The sequence below is a fragment of the Schistocerca serialis genome, chromosome 4 (genome assembly GCF_023864345.2).
Source record: "Schistocerca serialis cubense isolate TAMUIC-IGC-003099 chromosome 4, iqSchSeri2.2, whole genome shotgun sequence".
NCBI lineage: Eukaryota > Metazoa > Arthropoda > Insecta > Orthoptera > Acrididae > Schistocerca > Schistocerca serialis.
This window is the reverse complement of record NC_064641.1, coordinates 886937931-886956286: the sequence shown is the minus strand read 5'-3', so window position 1 is coordinate 886956286 and position 18356 is coordinate 886937931. Positions and strand designations below refer to the sequence as shown.

Sequence of the window (18356 nt, the reverse complement as noted above, 5' to 3'; positions counted from 1 at the left end):
GGGAGGCCGCCAATTGTGAAATTCAGATTCGATTCATACTGCGCATAATAAAAGCTCATGGCCAGAGGTGTAATGTGGCAAAGCACCAAGATGCACTTCTCAGCCGTTGTCGAGAAAATCGGCAGGTAAAAGAAACCGTTGCCGTGAAATACTCTCTACGATGAGAAATATTCTACAGCGTGGTGGTGCAGCGGTAAGCGCTCGGGTTCGTAATCCGAAGGTTGCCGGATCGAATCTCGCGCCATGCAACTTTTTTTTTAGTATTTGTTTTTTGTATAATTCCCGGCAATCAGTTGCAACAATTATGCGTATAATAAGACAAATGTTATTAATTGTCTTCATAATGTTAACCACGTATAGTTAACGGAAGACGTAGAAACGAATACGTATAGCGTAAGTCAAACGTTCGAATTAGAATAGAGACCCCACGAACACAAACTTGCTGTGGCAGGTATGAAATATAAACTCCGTTACTCGCTCGTTACACTTGAAGGACAGATATTGAATGAGCCGAAACGAACCGCCCCATAACAGCGTAGTTGCCTGCTAACTTCCAAAGAAGGTAGATGCGGCCCCTAGCGCAACTTATAACATCGTCGAAAATCAGTGCGGACGGGACAGCTTTGGTACACCCTGTTAAACAAACGGAAAAATGGAGGCGGTACAATTGGAGAGCGATCCGCCTTCACCAACATGCATAAGCAATTCATTAATAGTTTTTATATATATATTTGAATTGCAAAAAACTAATAATAAAAAAATATTGCATGGCGCGAGATTCGATCCGGCGACCTTCGGATTACGAACCCCAGCGCTTACTGCTGCGCTGTAGAAAACCATTAATCGTAGAGAGTATTTCACCGCAACGGTTTCTTTTAACTGTCGATTTTCTCGACAACGGCTGAGAAGTGCATCTTGGTGCTTTGCCACATTACACCTCTGGCCATGAGCTTTTATTATGCGCAGTATGAATCGAATCTGAATTTCATAATTGGTGGCCTCCCCTTGTAAGTCATAAGTGTTTAAGCCAACTTCTAGATAATTATCTGTTCATAATATAACTTGTACGAGCGTACGCGTAACCGAACACGGCACGATTGTTGATGATGCGGAAGCCGAATGACCGAACGAAAGTTCTTACGCTTGCCACGGGTACACAGATTTCGTTTGGTACCAGTCCTCTTTGACACTAGTAATGATACAACACTGCTCATAAAGTTAAATTACAGTTCACACTTCACAATTGTACGAGCGTGCGCGTAACCGTCGCGGCGCGGCTGATTGTTGATGATGCGGAAACGCGATGACCGAACGCACGTTCTCAAGCTCGCTACAAGACAATGGCACTTGATTGCACCTTTTTATGGTAACAATGTTTACTGATTCACATTAGTTTATTCGGAGAGACCAAACACGATGCGGATGATTGATGGCGTGCGACACGCAACAAGAGGATACACAAATACGCTATCGGTGGCACTGCTCATTTTTAATTACTTCTTGACGCACTTTCCTCTGAATTACTTCCATATTTAATCACCTTACTGTAATAGCACTTGTAGTAACACTTGAACTTCCATAATAACAATGCCTCTCACATGCAGACCTACCCCCAACAAAACAGTTCTGTGTCCCGTCTCGACTCTGCAGACGCTGCTGCCCGCAAAGATACTCCGCAACCAATCCAGCCATATGACAGTACGCTTGCAACTGTAGTAGTCTCCTTGATTGTGCAAAGTTTATTACTGAGAGCAGTAGCGCACCAGATTTCATTCCACTTCTGGGCAAAGAGAGATTTCATGAATATATGCATATCTGCGCCAGGAATCATGAAAGAGGATGCTGAGTAAGTATCTGCCTCTCTAGCCAAACGGTCAGCTAGTGTATTCCCTGCGATGCCCACATGATTTGGGACCCAGGGAAAGACAGTAGAGCAGACGGCACGGCCAAGGACAGAAAGAAGATCATGGATAGCGAAGACCAAAGGGTAAAGAAAGCAGCATCGGTCTATAGCCTGCAAGCTGCTAATTGAGTCGGTACATTTTAAAACTCTGTGGAGGGAGGCCTTAGAAATAAAATGGAGGGCCCTATTAATGGCTAGCAGCTCTGCTTGAATACTCTATATGATCCTCGCAGTAAACGGTGTTTCGTGTCAGCAGGAGGCGTAAAAGTGTATCCCACTTTATCTATCGTTATAGAACCATCGGTGTAGAGGACGGAAGCTCCCTGAGACTCTTCACGGATGAAATGCACAAGACGACGGAATATCATAGGAACGACAGAAACCTTAGGACCCTGGAGAAGATCGGTCATAATATATGGTCCAGGCGCCATCCAAGGGGGTTTGTGGGAGGAAACACATTGGACACTTTTCCAGTGAGTGGAGATGAAGATTTTGACAGAGGGAAGCGACACACATTCCAACTGGAAATCTTACCCGAGCGTGGGTATGAGGAGGGAGATATCCATCGTTTGTAAATAGGACAGGGTGCAAGGGTTGGTTAGGGAGCCGGTCAATGGCGATTGCGTAAGAAACCAGGCGTTGTCTCCGTCGTATTTGTAGAGGGGGAATCCCTGCCTCTGCGAGGAGGCTGTTGACAGGACGAATGCGAAAGGCACCAATAGCCAGGCACACCCCATAATGATGAAGAGTGTCAAGTAGTTTCAGAGTGGAAGGAGCCGTTGAACCATAAACCTGAAAACCATAATCGAGTCAGGACAAAGTCAAAGCACGGTGTGCACCCCAAGATGTGTTTGCCAGGACATGGAGAGCATTAAGATTCCGCATACAGACACTCTTCAGGTGGCGAACATAGGACAGCACGTCAGGTTCTCATCAAAAATAAGGCCCAAGAAACGGGGCTGTGCTACACCATCTAGGTGCTGGTTGCCCAAATAAAGTTATGGATATGGGTGTACTCTGGGTCAACTACAAAAATGCATAATCCGCGTTTTGGAGGGAGAAAAACAGTAAGCCCTGGGAAAGGGCTCATGCAGAGGCTCATCAGATGGCGCCTTGGAGCTGGCGGTCAGCAGATGCTACCGATTGGGAGCTGCCCACACGGAAAAAGCGTCGATACACAATGACGGGGTAACCATAGGAATTGTGAACTACTCATACAATTGTTTAACTGCAGTCGCACATGGAATCAGGAATAAGGAAACTTCAAAATGGTATCACAAGAGTAAAAATTAAATACAAACTCCTTGCTGGTACCATCTTCCTTCCAGAGGTTTTAGTATAGTACTGTCAGCGTAAGAATTTAGTGCGGCAGACAAGATGGCGCAACAAGCGTGGCGCGTAAGTGACACATTTCGTTAGTCTACTTGTAACAAACGAACTGACCGTCACGTTTCAACAGTATTTAGAAGGCAATACATAGAGCCTTATCATCTTATTCACTTTTTTCTAAGTACTAAATAACGCCTTAACAAATATATTTTCCTCTTTCGTATTTAGACAAATGGTAGTCTTTCTTTCGTCCTGGTATTGTAAGATATAAATAATCTTTCACTTTCAGATATCTGGCCTCTTTTGTGAAACAACAGTCGTAGGAAAAATATCCAAGTCATCATGGAATCTTTGCAACGTGTCACAAACGAAAAGAAAGAAAGAAAAACTAAGAAGACACGAAAGCTCAAATTCCTGTACTATAATACGAATGAGCTCAGCGAGAAAAGGTAAACTTCGATGTTAGTAGATGGCACCACTGTCCGACCAGCAATGCCAACATTAAAACATTCCTGAGAAACCTTGACGCTGACGACAAATTCTGTCGCATTCCGTTCTATTCCTTTGATGGCCTGTATAAATGCCACCATCCTTCCTGTTCCATTCCATCGATTGTGAACTGATCTTAAAATATAAATAAAAGACCCAACGTAATCAGCCACGAAACTTGAAGTTTTCATTGAGAACATGTTTGCGAGACTTTGATATCAGGTATAAGCACAGAGTATAGCTCAGGGGTGTTGCTCCTGGGAAAACCGACCATGTTGCAATATTACTCTGCTCTCGGGAAAATCAACGATGTCGAAATGTCTATGTCGCTCACTTTGCTAGGAGCGATGTACCTGAGTTAAATACCATTTTGAACTGTATATATTTTCCAAACTGAGAGCTAACTCAATATTTGTTTAATGCACACACCTTATGCATCAAAACATATTGATGTGTCCAACTTCTGAGTTTGTTGCTTTTGTGTAGTTTCTAAACATAAAAATTCTAACAATTCTTGTATCGCTTCTGGGCTAAATTAATAACACTTGGACGAAATCAGTGAAGGCAGGCATTTATGATCATCATGGATGTAACTCAAAATGGGTGTATTTTCCAGATGAAAAATAAGCGTGAAAATATTATAAAACATCTGGCATTTTCAATATTTTTCTTAAAACATTTGACATAAATAAGACGCCATACAAAGCAACATACCGATAATTTACTACAGTAAGATAAATAACATGAAGTGATTATGTGACAGTCATAAATTCAAGAAACGTCATCATCTCCAATACCATTGTCTGTCTCATTACTGCCGGCCGAAGTGGCCGTGCGGTTAAAGGCGCTGCAGTCTGGAACCGCAAGACCGTACGGTCGCAGGTTCGAATCCTGCCTCGGGCATGGATGTTTGTGATGTCCTTAGGTTAGTTAGGTTTAACTAGTTCTAAGTTCTAGGGGACTAATGACCTCAGCAGTTGAGTCCCATAGTGCTGAGAGCCATTTGAACCATTCGTCTCAGTACTAGGGCTCAGAAAGATTTTCATAAAAACTGCAGAAATCCTCTGGTATATATCCCACCATCCACCTGATGTAAGATTCCTGTGGTTACTTTTTAGTCCGAATGAATGGTCACTAATCGGTTAATAAACTTGTTGACAATTACAAGTTCCTTGGTTTGTGAATCATATTGAATGTCCACATACTTTCTAGGCGAAAATTTAACGTTCTGCCGGGTGACATCGGTCTTTCCCATGGACTTCGCGGTCAAGAAACTTTTCTCGTAATATTATTTCCGCCAATGATCAATACACGAAATGTGCGGGTTCGAATCTTGTCACTTGAAACTTAGCACATTATTGTTTGATTATAGGAATTCTGGAACACACACGCTGAAATATTTCTTGGGCCTCTTGTGTAGCAACCTCTCGGCCATTGGGAAGAAAGGAGTGGTAGCTAATGAGAAAAAATGCTTTATTTTACTGAAGTGCCCACAGTCAGTTCGAGCTAGACAAAATCAATTTATTGTGTCGTGGTTCTAGCCAGAGCAACCATCAGAGCAAATGAAAACATTTTCTTGTACAAGACGACGATTATTATTTGAACAATATGTACAAATGTCATTGGCTCATTTCTTTGATTCCCCTCAATCATAGAAAAAGAACGCAGACTTTTGATGCCATCTACTGACTGGTACAGAAACCTCATGAGTCGCTGTCTCATGTTTCTTCATTCATCGCTGTTTGCTATGGGCTTATACCCTTATTCCCAGTTGCTCGCTCACTTGTATGTGAATTTTTATTCTTGTCATTTCCAGTTTCAGGTTTCCTAGCTTGCCGCTCCTCAGAACTGTTCGTAAATTCCATGTTGCGGTTTGCTTTCTTCCATTTTTCTTAACATTTATGTCGTTGGAAGCGCAACCTTCTGCAGTCGCCTCGCAGAGATGCGAATGGGAGAGTATTCTGGAATCTTTTACGAAAGTAAGCTTCATATTCGTTGCTCAAGCGAAACGACACTGCTGTTTTTTGGGATATCCTGCAGATATTTAATGTGATGGTTTCCCCTTGCCTTCGACATCCCATGCTGCTGACTCATGACGAGTTTTTCCGCTTTTAGGAGGCATTTCTCATGCCAAGGGTTAGAACGTACTCTTCGACCTCTACGTGCTCATCCGCCCTCTGAAGTGGCCATTGGTACTTTGTAGAGTGGGTTTCCTTACCCTGGGAATCATTTGGTTCTTGTGCTCGTCATCAGATATCCAGTGGAATGCTCATAAAAAGCTAAGCGACGCTATTTTCACTATAGCTCGACAAGTCAACCGATATACATAAGAAATGCCACATACTGAGTTACATAAGATTTATTGATGAGGATTTGATTGCTGAACGTGCTGAACTGCCCTCAACGTCAACTGGTTCAAGTGTGTATAATTCTATATCCACCACCTCCGAACAAAATGGGCCGTCCTGGAAAAGTTGTCTTTCTGTTTGCACGGAAGGTGCACCAGCAATGAATGGATGATTCCAAGGATTTGTTGCAAGACTGAAACAAGTCCAACACACTGGTTCACATGTCGTGACGTTCTGCCTCTGTATACTCTTTCAACGTACGTCTCCAGAATCACCACCGACCTTTCTTTGGAGGAAGAAGATCAGCTCGCAGAACTTCAGAGAGTCCGAACACTTTACCCGGAATATGGTGAATTACTATTTATCAAGTTTTAGATGTTAGCGAAGAAAGTGTACCTAGTAACAGAAGTGAAAGCAGTTAATATCTTGTTACATTTTCCCACCACCTATTTGTGTGAGTTGGAATTTTCCGCACCAACCAACATAAAAACCGAGAAACGCGAGAGATTTCCCTCAGATGAACCAGAAATGTGTGTGTTTTGTCTTCAATTCCACCACGAAATGAACTTTTGTGTAAAAAACGACAGGCTCAAGTTTCTCACTGATAACTCAAATTTGTAAGGCGTAAACTAATAAATAGCCTATAAATAAGTTAAAGTTTTGGGATATTACTATATATTGTTGTTCTTTTTTTCAAAAATAAATATTCAGCGAAACTACTTCAATTACTCCTGTCAGCAATCTCATAAACCCTCAGGAGTACTGTGGCACACCTAGCTAATCTCGTGGCACAGTACTGCGTCGCGGCACAGCCCCTGGGAACCACTGGACTACGCTATAGTTGACAAACCCCTGAAAACAGTAACTGTACGTAGCGGCACAAAGTGGAATAACGACATGAAACTAACCATAAAAAATTATTAAAATAACAATACAATTTTTATATAGCAATTCGGAAATCAGACTGGAAAATACAAAATAATTCTAAATTTTTAATAGCTATCAAAATATTTGTATAATTTAAAACGAAGAACGCTGGGTTCATGCTGTAGATTATAGTATGGAAGGGAATTAATTACATGTGCATCAATTAATGATTGCATGCGCCCCACGAGTTTCGTTTTAAATCGTGCAAGTATTTTCATAGCTATTAAAAATTCTCAGTCACAAATCATCAGACCTGCATGCATAGAGTTACGAATCTGTATGGGCTAGGCGAAATTATTTTATAATTTTTAGTCCGATTTTAAAAACCCGGCACATTAAAATTTCTTTTTATTTAAATAATTGGTTTCCAAATGATTTCGTGATGCCTTCAGCTGCCATTCTCTTTATTCCATGTACGATTTTAAATTAAGGCTTTAGGTCATTTTCTAGTATCTAAAACGGAAGGATTATACAGGGTTATTACAAATGATTGAAGCGATTTCACAGCTCTACAATAACTTTATTATTTGAGATATTTTCACAATGCTTTGCACACACATACAAAAACTCAAAAAGTTTTTTTAGGCATTCACAAATGTTCGATATGTGCCCCTTTAGTGATTCGGCAGACATCAAGCCGATAATGAAGTTCCTCCCACACTCGGCGCAGCATGTCCCCATCAATGAGTTCAAAAGCATTGTTGATGCGAGCTCGCAGTTCTGGCACGTTTCTTGGTAGAGGAAGTTTAAACACTGAATCTTTCACATAACCCCACAGAAAGAAATCGAATGGGGTTAAGTCGGGAGAGCGTGGAGTCCATGACACGAATTGCTGATCATGATCTCCACCACGACCGATCCATCGGTTTTCCAATCTCCTGTTTAAGAAATGCCAAACATCATGATGGAAGTGCGATGGAGCACCATCCTGTTGAAAGATGAAGTCGGTGCTGTCGGTCTCCAGTTGTGGCATGAGCCAATTTTCCAGCATGTCCAGATACACGTGTCCTGTAACGTTTTTTTTGCAGAAGAAAAAGGGGCCGTGAGATTGCACAAAACACGTTAACTTTTGGTGAATTGCGAATTTGCTGCACGAATGCGTGAGGATTCTCTACCACCCAGGCTCGCACATTGTGTCTGTTCACTTCACCATTAAGAAAAAATGTTGCTTCATCACTGAAAACAAGTTTCGCACTGAACGCATCCTCTTCCATGAGCTGTTGCAACCGCGCCGAAAATTCAAAGCGTTTGACTTTGTCATTGGGTGTCAGGCTTGTAGCAATTGTAAACGGTAAGGCTTCTGCTTTAGCCTTTTCCGTAAGATTTTCCAAACCGTCGGCTGTGGTACGTTTAGCTCCCTGCTTGCTTTATTCGTCGACTTCCGCGGGCTACGCGTGAAACTTGCGCGCACGCGTTCAACCGTTTCTTCGCTCACTGCAGGCCGACCCGCTGATTTCCCCTTACAGAGGCATCCAGAAGCTTTAAACTGCGCATACCATCGCCGAATGAAGTTAGCAGTTGGTGGATCTTAGTTGAACTTCGTCCTGAAGTGTCGTTGCACTGTTATGACTGACTGATGTGAGTGCATTTCAAGCACGGCATACGCTTTCTCGGCTCCTGACGCCATTTTGTCTCACTGCGTTCTCGAGTGCTCTGGCGGCAGAAACCTGAAGTGCGGCTTCAGCCGAACAAAACTTTATGAGTTTTTCTACGTATCTGTAGTGTGTCGTGACCATATGTCAATGAATGGAGCTACAGTGAATTTATGAAATCGCTTCAATCATTTGTAATAGCCCTGTATTGACATATACGTGGCAATTGTGATTTTGGAACGTCATATCTGTAGATTTCCTAGGCGCACTATAACTTACTTTATGGATGATTTTTTTAGTAGTAAATTATGCCATGTATGTCATTGCTCCTGTGACTCCATGTTATGCTCATAAAATAAATGAGATAAGTGTTATGCTACTTTAGGAGCGCACTACTTAGATCAGTTGTTGCAAAGATCTCATATACACTATGTTTCCGGACACCCCCAAAAACATACGTTTTTCATATTAAGCACGCCACCTACTGCCGTATCAGCGACCTCAGTGGTCATTAGACATCGTGAAAGAGCAGTATGGGGTGCTCTGCGGAACTCACGGACTTCGAACATGGTCAGGTGATTGGGTGTCACTTGTGTCATATGTCTGTACGCGAGATTTCCACACTCCTAAACATCCTTAAGTCCACTATTTCCGATGTGATAGTGAAGAGGAAACGTGAAGGGACACGTAAAGCGCAAAAGCGTGCAGGACGACCTCGTCTGTTGACTGACAAGAGACTGCCGACAGTTGAAGAGGGTCGTAATATGTAATAGGCAGACATCTATCCAGACCATTACACAGAAATTCCAAACTGCATCAGGATCCACTGCAAGTACTATCACAGTTAGCTGGGAGGTGAGAAAACTCGAATTTCATGCTCGAGCGGCTGCTCATAAGCCACACGTCACTCCGGTAAATGCCGAACGACGCCTCGCTTGGTGTAAGGAGAGTAAACATTGGACGACTGAACAGTGGAAAAATGTTGTGTGGAGTGACGAATCATCGTACACAATGTGGAGATCCGATGGCAGGGTTTGGGTATGGCGAATTCCCGGTGAAAGTCATCTGCCACTTTGTGTAGTGGCAACAGTAAAATTCGGAGGCGGTGTTTTTATGGTGTGGTTGTGTTTTTCATGGAGGGGGTTTGCATCCCTTGTTTCGTGTGGCACTATCACATCACAGGCCTACATTGATGTTTTAAGCACCTGAAACGTCCCCTTTCAACAATTATACATGACTGTGCTTAACCTGACACACAATATTTTGTTAGCGCAACGCAATCTGACTTTCAAAATTCCCTACAAAAGAATGGCCCTGACTAACATTAAACTATACCTTTCACAAATCACTTACCTCACAAAAATCTTCGCTGCTCAAGCTACTGCAATACAGCGAGCGCCACTACTGCCAGCTAAATAAAAGATTCAAACTTGATATCATCATATATAAATATAGCAGTTCATGACAAATTTCAAAACTCCGCCATCTCTCTCCCCACATCCACCACTGCTGGCGGCTCACCTCCAACTGCGCAACGCTACGCGCTGTTCACAGCCAGCTGCCTAACACTACAATGGCGAGTATTACAACAATGCAAAGCAGCCACAGACTGCACACAGCACAGCCAGTGATTTTCATACAGAGGTGGCGTTACCAATAAAAAAACCTAAACAGCCTACTTACATAGCCCCCATGCTCCCCACAAAAAATTTTACAAATTGGATTGGGCAGTGGCCAATACAGATTTGAAAATTTTTTTTCATAATTACAATAACAAAGAAATCAAATGCACACACTTATTGATACAATGTTGGTCAAAAGCTAAAAATTTCTCACAGTCCATAAAGACAGTCCTCATGATTCGTCACAGTAAAATTGCAGTGTTTTTCTCAAAGTCTGACCAGTAAAAGACAATGCACACAGACGTAGAGGATTTCCATGCAGTCTTGAAGAAGTAGTGTTGTCCTTCCAACGGAAAGACAGTGCTGACTCGACATGCAGACAGGTAATGGGCCACAACAGAGTAAACCCACAGCAGAGTCAGTCGACGTTTTGAAGAATATTGGTAGTTAGGTCATCACAGAGCAGACCCACTGTAGTCCTGGTAGAAATTACGGTACTGGTGGGCCAGCAGAGGTGCAGACCCACTGCAGTCCTTGTAGCAATTGGTGGGCCATCAAAGATGCAGACCCACTGTAGTCCTGGTAGAGACAGCCAGCAGCCATCTGTTGCAAATGTGCAGGTGCACAATCACCATCGAAGAGTCTTGCGGACAATATAGCAAGTCCATAAACCACCACTTGTGCACTCACAAAGTTTCTGGAATTGTCCTTAGATCCAGCAATGCTGTTATCCAGTCCCTTGCTGAATCATTAACACACGTGCAAACACTATCAGTCCCTACTTCTCACATATTGTCCATGTACTATGACCAACAGAAACGTGTGCAGTGAAATGTTACTTAATTTGAAGAACTGGTAACAATTACAATTTGGTAACATAAAAATACTATAACAAAGGTACAAAATACATCATTAAAGAACATAATAATACAGATAACATTTGTAGTACAGGCTTTACAAAAGAATAGAAATGAACATATACATCAGCGTTACAGGAATTATGACATGAGTACAAAAATAAAAGATCAGAATCACTTTCGAAACATCAACTTCACACATGAGCATTAATACGAAACAGAATAAATAATGTGTAAGCATATTTATAGGGTAAATAACATATTATTAATGCCAATTATATTCGAGGATAACAGTATTCCTCATCATAGTGAATGTAGCTTAATATTAAAAGAAAAAAAAAAATTCTATGAAACTACACAGAGACAGGAAGAAAACAAATACACAAGGTATGTAAGTAGGCTGTTTAGGTTTTTTTATTGGTAACGCCACCTCTGTATGAAAATCACTGGCTGTGCTGTGTGCAGTCTGTGATTTTCATACAGAGGTGGCGTTACCAATAAAAAAACCTAAACAGCCTACTTACACACCTTCTTGCTTCCCACTGTTGAAGAGTAGTTCGGGGATGACGATTGCCTCTTTCAACACTATGAAGCACCTGTCCATAATGCACGGCCTGTGGCGGAGTGGTTACACGACAATAACAACCCTGTAATGGACTGGCCTGCACAGAGTCCTGACCTGATTCCTATAGAATACCTTTGGGATGTTCGTGTCACACCTCACGGACCAACATCGATACTTCTCCTCAGTGCAGCACTCCGTGAATAACGTCTGCCATTCCTCAAGAAACCTTCCAGCACCTGATAGAACGTATGCCTGCGAGAGTGGAAGCTGTCATCAAGGCTAAGGGTGGGCCAACATCATACTGAATTCCAGCATTAACGATGTAGGGCGCCACGAACTTGTAAGTAATATTCAGCCATGTGTCCGGATACTTTGGATCACATAGTGTATAAGGTCCATGTTTCAACGTACTTAACACTAGGAAGATTATAATTATTTTACAGAAATTTGTTAATTAACCTCGAAAATTAACTGTCTGAAATTGTACAATCGTACATCAAATAAAGAGAATGGCAGCTGAAGGCATCACGAAATCATTCAAAAAATCCATCGCAGCTGCAGACGATATCGGATTGAAAATTACAGAATTATTTTCCGGTTTTTTGTCTTGTGTGTGTGAAAATTTTCAGTGGTTTTTAAAAATATTGATGAGATTGTGAAAGAGACATGTGTTAAATGCCGTGTCTTTTCACCTGAAATACACTTGTGCGAATCTTAAAGAAAAAAGAAAATTTCACATTAAATCTCTTTGTCAAGTAACATAGCTCGATGAAACTTGGTTCACGCATTAAAAGAACTGTTACAGTATAACACAGAACTGAAACAAATACACAATGAGGCGAACAGAAATGATACTTTTGTTGAGAGACAATAATCACACTGAAGTCACCGCGCTCTGTGGTGGCCCCCTGGACACTGCAAAAGGCGCATCATGGTTCTTAACAGGCTGTGTGTCCGCCCCCGGTAGCTGAGTGGTCAGCGCGACAGTGTGTCAATCCTACGGGCCCGGGTTCGACTCCCGGCTGGGTCGGAGATTTTCTCCGCTCAGGGACTGGGTGTTGTGCTGTCCTATGATCATCATTTCACCGCCTTCGACGCGCAAGTCGCCGAAGTGGCGTCAAATCGAAAGACTTGCACCCGGCGAACGGTCTACCTGACGGGAAGTCCTCGTCACACGAAATTTTTTTTATTTTTACAGGATATGTGATCACGACGGACGGCAATTCACGCTCTGCAGTGTGGTCCCATGACGGCCACAAATTTGGCGAGAATTCTTGTGGTAAAGCGTCACATTTCGACAGCAGTACAGCTGACAACTGCAAGATGGTCGCTGGTGCACGGGGACGAGCTGCATTACGTCCTCTCAACACACTTCACAAGTGCTCGATGCGGTTAAGTCAGGGGAACGGGCGAGACCAGCCCATTCGCCGAATATCCTCTCGTTCCAAGAGCTCATCCACCTGTGCCGTTCGATGCGGATGTGCAATGTCATCCATAAAAATAAAGTCAGCGCCGAATGCTTCCCTGAAAAGACGCACGTAAGGAAGGAATGCAGCGTCATAATAACGTCCAGATATTTACGCGCCATCAATTATGCTATCTCAAGACACACACATAGTTTCTAACTGTAAAACTTTTGTTGTGTTAAACTTTTAACATAATAGTATACCTCTTGATAAGCAGATCATGGCTAAACTAAAACTCCATGAAGACTAAACGGTACCGACCTGCCGCCATGTCATCCTCAGCTCATATGCATCACTGGATGCGGATATGGAGGGGCATGTGGTCAGCACACCGCTCTCTCCGCCGTATGTCAGTTTCCGAGACCGGAGCCGCAACTTCTCAATCGACAGTATTTTAAATTATTAGATTCTGTCAGGAATTACGGGAACTATTGAAAGTCAAATATTTTTTGGCCCTGGAAGCCATTATAGGCAACTTGCAAAAGCAACCGGGTTCTGGGATAGTCGTTTAGTAATACAGATGGTACGTAAGGTGGCGCCGTAGCGACCACAGCCGATCAAACAATACGCCTGTCCTCTCGGGCGCTACTCACGTGGAGCTTTTGTGGTTCGGCATAACGTTGAGCAAAATCCTCCTGAATGCATAAATTCCATATTCCCTGGATAGTTGTGGTATGCCGACTAATCAGCAAAGCCGAAGTATAAACAGCGGTCTCGATACACCATAAGCCACAATTCTACCACAGCTTCCTGACGCACGCTGGTAATTGTTTCCCCTTTTTACACGAGACATAAATGGAGCTTGTCACAAACTAACGATACTTAAATCGATATCTGAATGAGAAATATGCTGCTTAATCTTTTTTTTATATACAGAAAGTTTGTGGCGTCACTCCTATCTCATTTGTACAATTGCGTTGAAATGTTAATCATTTGCGTGTGCTAGCATGTAATACAATTTGTACCAAACTGATGTTTGTAGCATGCTATCATCGTGATGCTATGCCGCAATGGCAAGCAGCATATAAAAATTCTCTCTTTTGTGTCACCTTGTATTTGCAGCTCCGTTTTCTTTCCTTTTTTTATTGTTATACAGCGTCATAGGTAACACATACATTATATTTTTTGTTTGTTTTTTATTTTATTTACAGGCATAATTCCTTGCTGAAACATCTTGACTTGAGCTTCAACGAGCTTAATACTCTGCCCGAAGATGCGTTTGTGCACCTTCCTTACTTGGAGCAGCTGCTACTGCCAGGGAATGGCCTGCAAGTTCTTCCCGATCGACTATTTGTCTCGAACACCAGGATCTCCATCCTGGACGTTTCTCACAACGCGCTAACAACTTTGGGGACAACGACATTCAGAAGACTCAAGCATCTGAAAGTTCTCAAGGCATCGGACAACAAGCTCGTCCAGCTCCAACCCACTTTATTTGAAGCTAACTTTCTACTGTCAGAAATCTTCGTCCACAATAACAAGTTGACTTCGCTGAGTTCTCAGCTGCTGAACGCAACTCAGATCTCTGTGCTGTCACTTAACGACAACCCGTGGCACTGCGACTGCGCGCTCAAGACCTTCCTGGAGGAGGTCCACAGCCGCGGGGCGTCCGTCGTTGCTGCAACAGAGTGCGCCACGCCGCCAGCCATGGCTAAGAGGGATGTCATCCTGCTGTTCCACGACCAGATTGCTTGCAACGTCACTGCCCAGCAGGGAGATACGTCTACACCTGTTATAGTGACTGAGTCTCAGTAAGAGTTCAGCATTACCTCATTGTACAGTTACTATTTCATATTGCACTTATATTTATTATCAAGCGAGTGAAATGTGCTAACAGTGACTTGCACAATATTACAAGGTACTGAATGATATGTGCGGAGTTCATTTGCAAATGATCGTATGTAATACTCTGAACTATAATAATGAATTTATTTTTGTACAGTAGCCAATTGTCTGGTTGTCATTACTCGCGAGATGTAATTTGTATGTTCAAATACTAATCCCATGTTCTGTCAAGTACGAAACTTTCTGAGATATATGTATTACAGTTTACAACATTAAGAAGTTTTGTAAGAAGTTTTGTCATTCAAGTTTTTTCCAACAGGCAAATGATCTAGAACCTGTGAGGAAACTTTACGAGGTATAGTGAAACGTCCCCTTAGAAAAATTATACATGACTGTGCTTAAACTGACACACAATATTTTTTAGCGCAACGCAATCTGACTTTCAATAACCCCTACAAAAGAATTGCCCTGACTAACATTAACCTATATCTTTCACAAATCACTTACCTTACAAAAATCTTCGTTACTCGAACTGCTGCAATACAGCGAGCGCCACTACTGCCAGCTAAATAAAATTCTCAAACTACGGAAGGCACTAACTACTGATAGGCATAGTTAGCAAATGAAAGATTTTAATAGAGAACAAACAATGTATTTACCTTAATAGTCATAATATATATAGCAGTTCATGACATCCATTCTTACAAATGTACTGTTTCTGATGGACACACCTCCAGATTATCCACTCTCAAAAAGCCTCCCCCACATCCACCACTGCTGGCGGCTCACCTCCAACTGCGCAACGCTACATGCTGTTAACATCCAGCTGCCCAACACTACAATAGCCAACAACAATGCAAACCAGCCACAGACTGCACACAGCACAGCCAGTGATTTTCATCAGTGTTGCCAATTTAGCGACTTTGTCGCTAGAAATGGCGACTTTTGCTTTCGTCTTAGCGACAACAAAAAAATTTTTTGCGACAAAAATTATTTAGCGACTTATCTGGCGACTTTTGAAGTACTGACGACTTTTCAAGTACAAATCAAAACTATTTTGGGCCAGTATTTTCATTAACAAAATTAAGATTTTAACTATATAATGGGTACTACACTGACTTTGTTCTAGATTTACCAAGTTAAATTAAGTTCGTAGCAGATCATGTAGCATTGTTCAGCATTTGGTAAACCTGAATGTGGGAATTGCCTACAGAGTAAGAAAACCTTGACTATAGAACAATTCATTATTCATTACCCACTAGCCTGTTATCGTCGATAGCGTATCGATCTATAATACTTCAACTTTTGTACTCCCTTTATTTTTCGAATTGACAAAAAACATACGTAATATTAAGTATAATAAAATACATTTCTGTCCAGCAACCTCTAATTTTTCGAAATGTTAACTCGCAGTCAAATTATTACCGCATGCACAGTGGTAACGCAACAACAATTCGGTGGGGGTATCTCAGACATTATTACGTTTTAAACAATGAACAATAGGACTGATATCGAGTTGCCGAGTGAGTAGATTGTTTCATGACCTCTAGTTCGCCTGAGTTTTAATGTATTTTCAGTGACTGTAAATTGGTGAAACTTATGTTGTGGTGGCTTACATAATGGATTTACCGCAGAAGAAGAAGCAGTACGCTCAAAAATATCGGGATGCGTGGGAAGCAGAACCTGAATTCAATGGGTGGCTGAAACCAGCCGTTGGAGACTTATCCAAGGCAAGATGTCAAGTATGTGCAACAGAGTTTTATGCTAAATTGTGTGATATTAAAAAGCATTCGAAAACTATTAAACATAAACAAAAAATTGATTTAAGAAAAACACAAACCACCTTATCTGTGAAAATTGTTCCGAAAACTACAGTTAGAATAGCAAGCAGAGCGGAAGGCGCTCTTTCTTTATTTATTGCTGAACATTGTTCTATTTTGGCTGTAGATCATTTAGGAATACTGTGCAAGAAGGTGTTTTCCGGTGATGAGGGCGATAAAAACATGCAATTACATCGTACAAAGTGCACTAACATTATAACTGAAGTTTTGGCTCCATATTTTGCACAATCATTGGTTGAAGATATAGGTAACCAAAAATACAGTGTACTAATAGATGAATCCACAGATGTATCAATATCTAAAATGCTAGGTATCGTTATACGGTACTATAGTGTAAACAACCAAACCATTAGATCAGCATTTCTCAAACTCGCTGTAGTAGAAACTGCAGATGCAAGAAATCTGGCTGCTGTTCTTGTGAATTCTTTGAAAGATCTCAAACTTCCAATCGCTAATATGGTAGGAATTGGCACAGATAATGCTTCCGTAATGGTTGGAATAAACAATGGGCTTTTCGAACAACTCAAGAGAGAATATGGTTTGAAGCATTTGGTATTGATCCGTTTCATTTGTCACTCTCTTCAGCTTGCAGTTTCGCACGCCTCAGTGAATACCATACCTAGAGACATAGAGTTTCTTGTACGGGAAACCTACAATTGGTTCTCCATTTCACCCAAAAGACAAGAGGAATATAAAAAGGTTTATGAGACAATAAATTGTGGAAAACAGCCACTAAAAATTTTGAAGGTCTGTGCAACACGTTGGCTTTCAATTGAACCAGTAATACGAAAAATTCTGGAGCAGTGGGAAGAACTAAAGCTACATTTTTCACTTGCCATGGTTCAAGGCAATTGTTACACCGCCGATCTTTTATACAAGATGTATTGTGCCGGATCAAATCATCTTTACATGTTTTTCCTTAAACATGCTTTAAAAGACGTACAAATAGCAATAAAGGCTTTTGAAGGAGAAGACAATGACCCCACTAAATTACTAGATACACTTGTATTTCTCATGCAGTCACTCGGACAAAACATAGTTTTTCCAACTGTTGATTTGTTGGCAACACCAGTTCCAAGCGAATGTATGTACGCAAATCCGAACCTTGGCTTTATGTTTGAACAGAAATTGTCTGAGTCAAGTTTGTCTGAAGAAAATAAAGTTTATGTGAAGAAGAGATGCATTCAGTTTAGTCTGAAACTCATTAAAGAAATTCAACAAAGACTACCAAGTAACGTTACGATCCTCAAAAAAATGTCAATGCTGAATGTTGAAGAAACACTAAAAGTGAATAAAAATAATGCTGTAGCGGATGTAGCCAAAGAATTGGGTTTTAGTGGCGATTTCATAGACGGTATGCTGCAAGAATGGCATAATATTAACTTCATTGGGTGGAATAACACTACTAACACTGTTCGATTTTGGAGTGAGGTTTTGCAGTATGAAAATGCCACAGGGGAGAATCCTTTTTCTTTGATTTCACAACTAGCAGTGACTGTTCTATGCCTACCGCATTCAAATGCAGAAGTGGAAAGAATATTCAGTTCTATGAACATTATAAAAACTAAACAACGTAACAGATTATCGTTAAAGACAATTAATGCTTTGATCGTATTGAGAGACCAGCTGAAG

The 18356-nt window shown here is 41.5% G+C and overlaps 1 protein-coding gene across 1 annotated transcript in view; it reads left to right on the top strand.

The window, feature by feature from the left end:
* Window positions 1-15290, top strand: part of LOC126473557 (protein slit-like) — a 57390-nt gene extending 42100 nt beyond the window's left edge. Inside the window, exon 3 of the mRNA XM_050100690.1 lies at window positions 14250-15290. Coding sequence (XP_049956647.1) covers window positions 14250-14853 — 604 coding nt within the window. The 3' untranslated portion in view covers window positions 14854-15290. The remainder of the gene's footprint in view (window positions 1-14249) is intronic.
* The last annotated feature ends 3066 nt before the right edge of the window (window positions 15291-18356 follow it).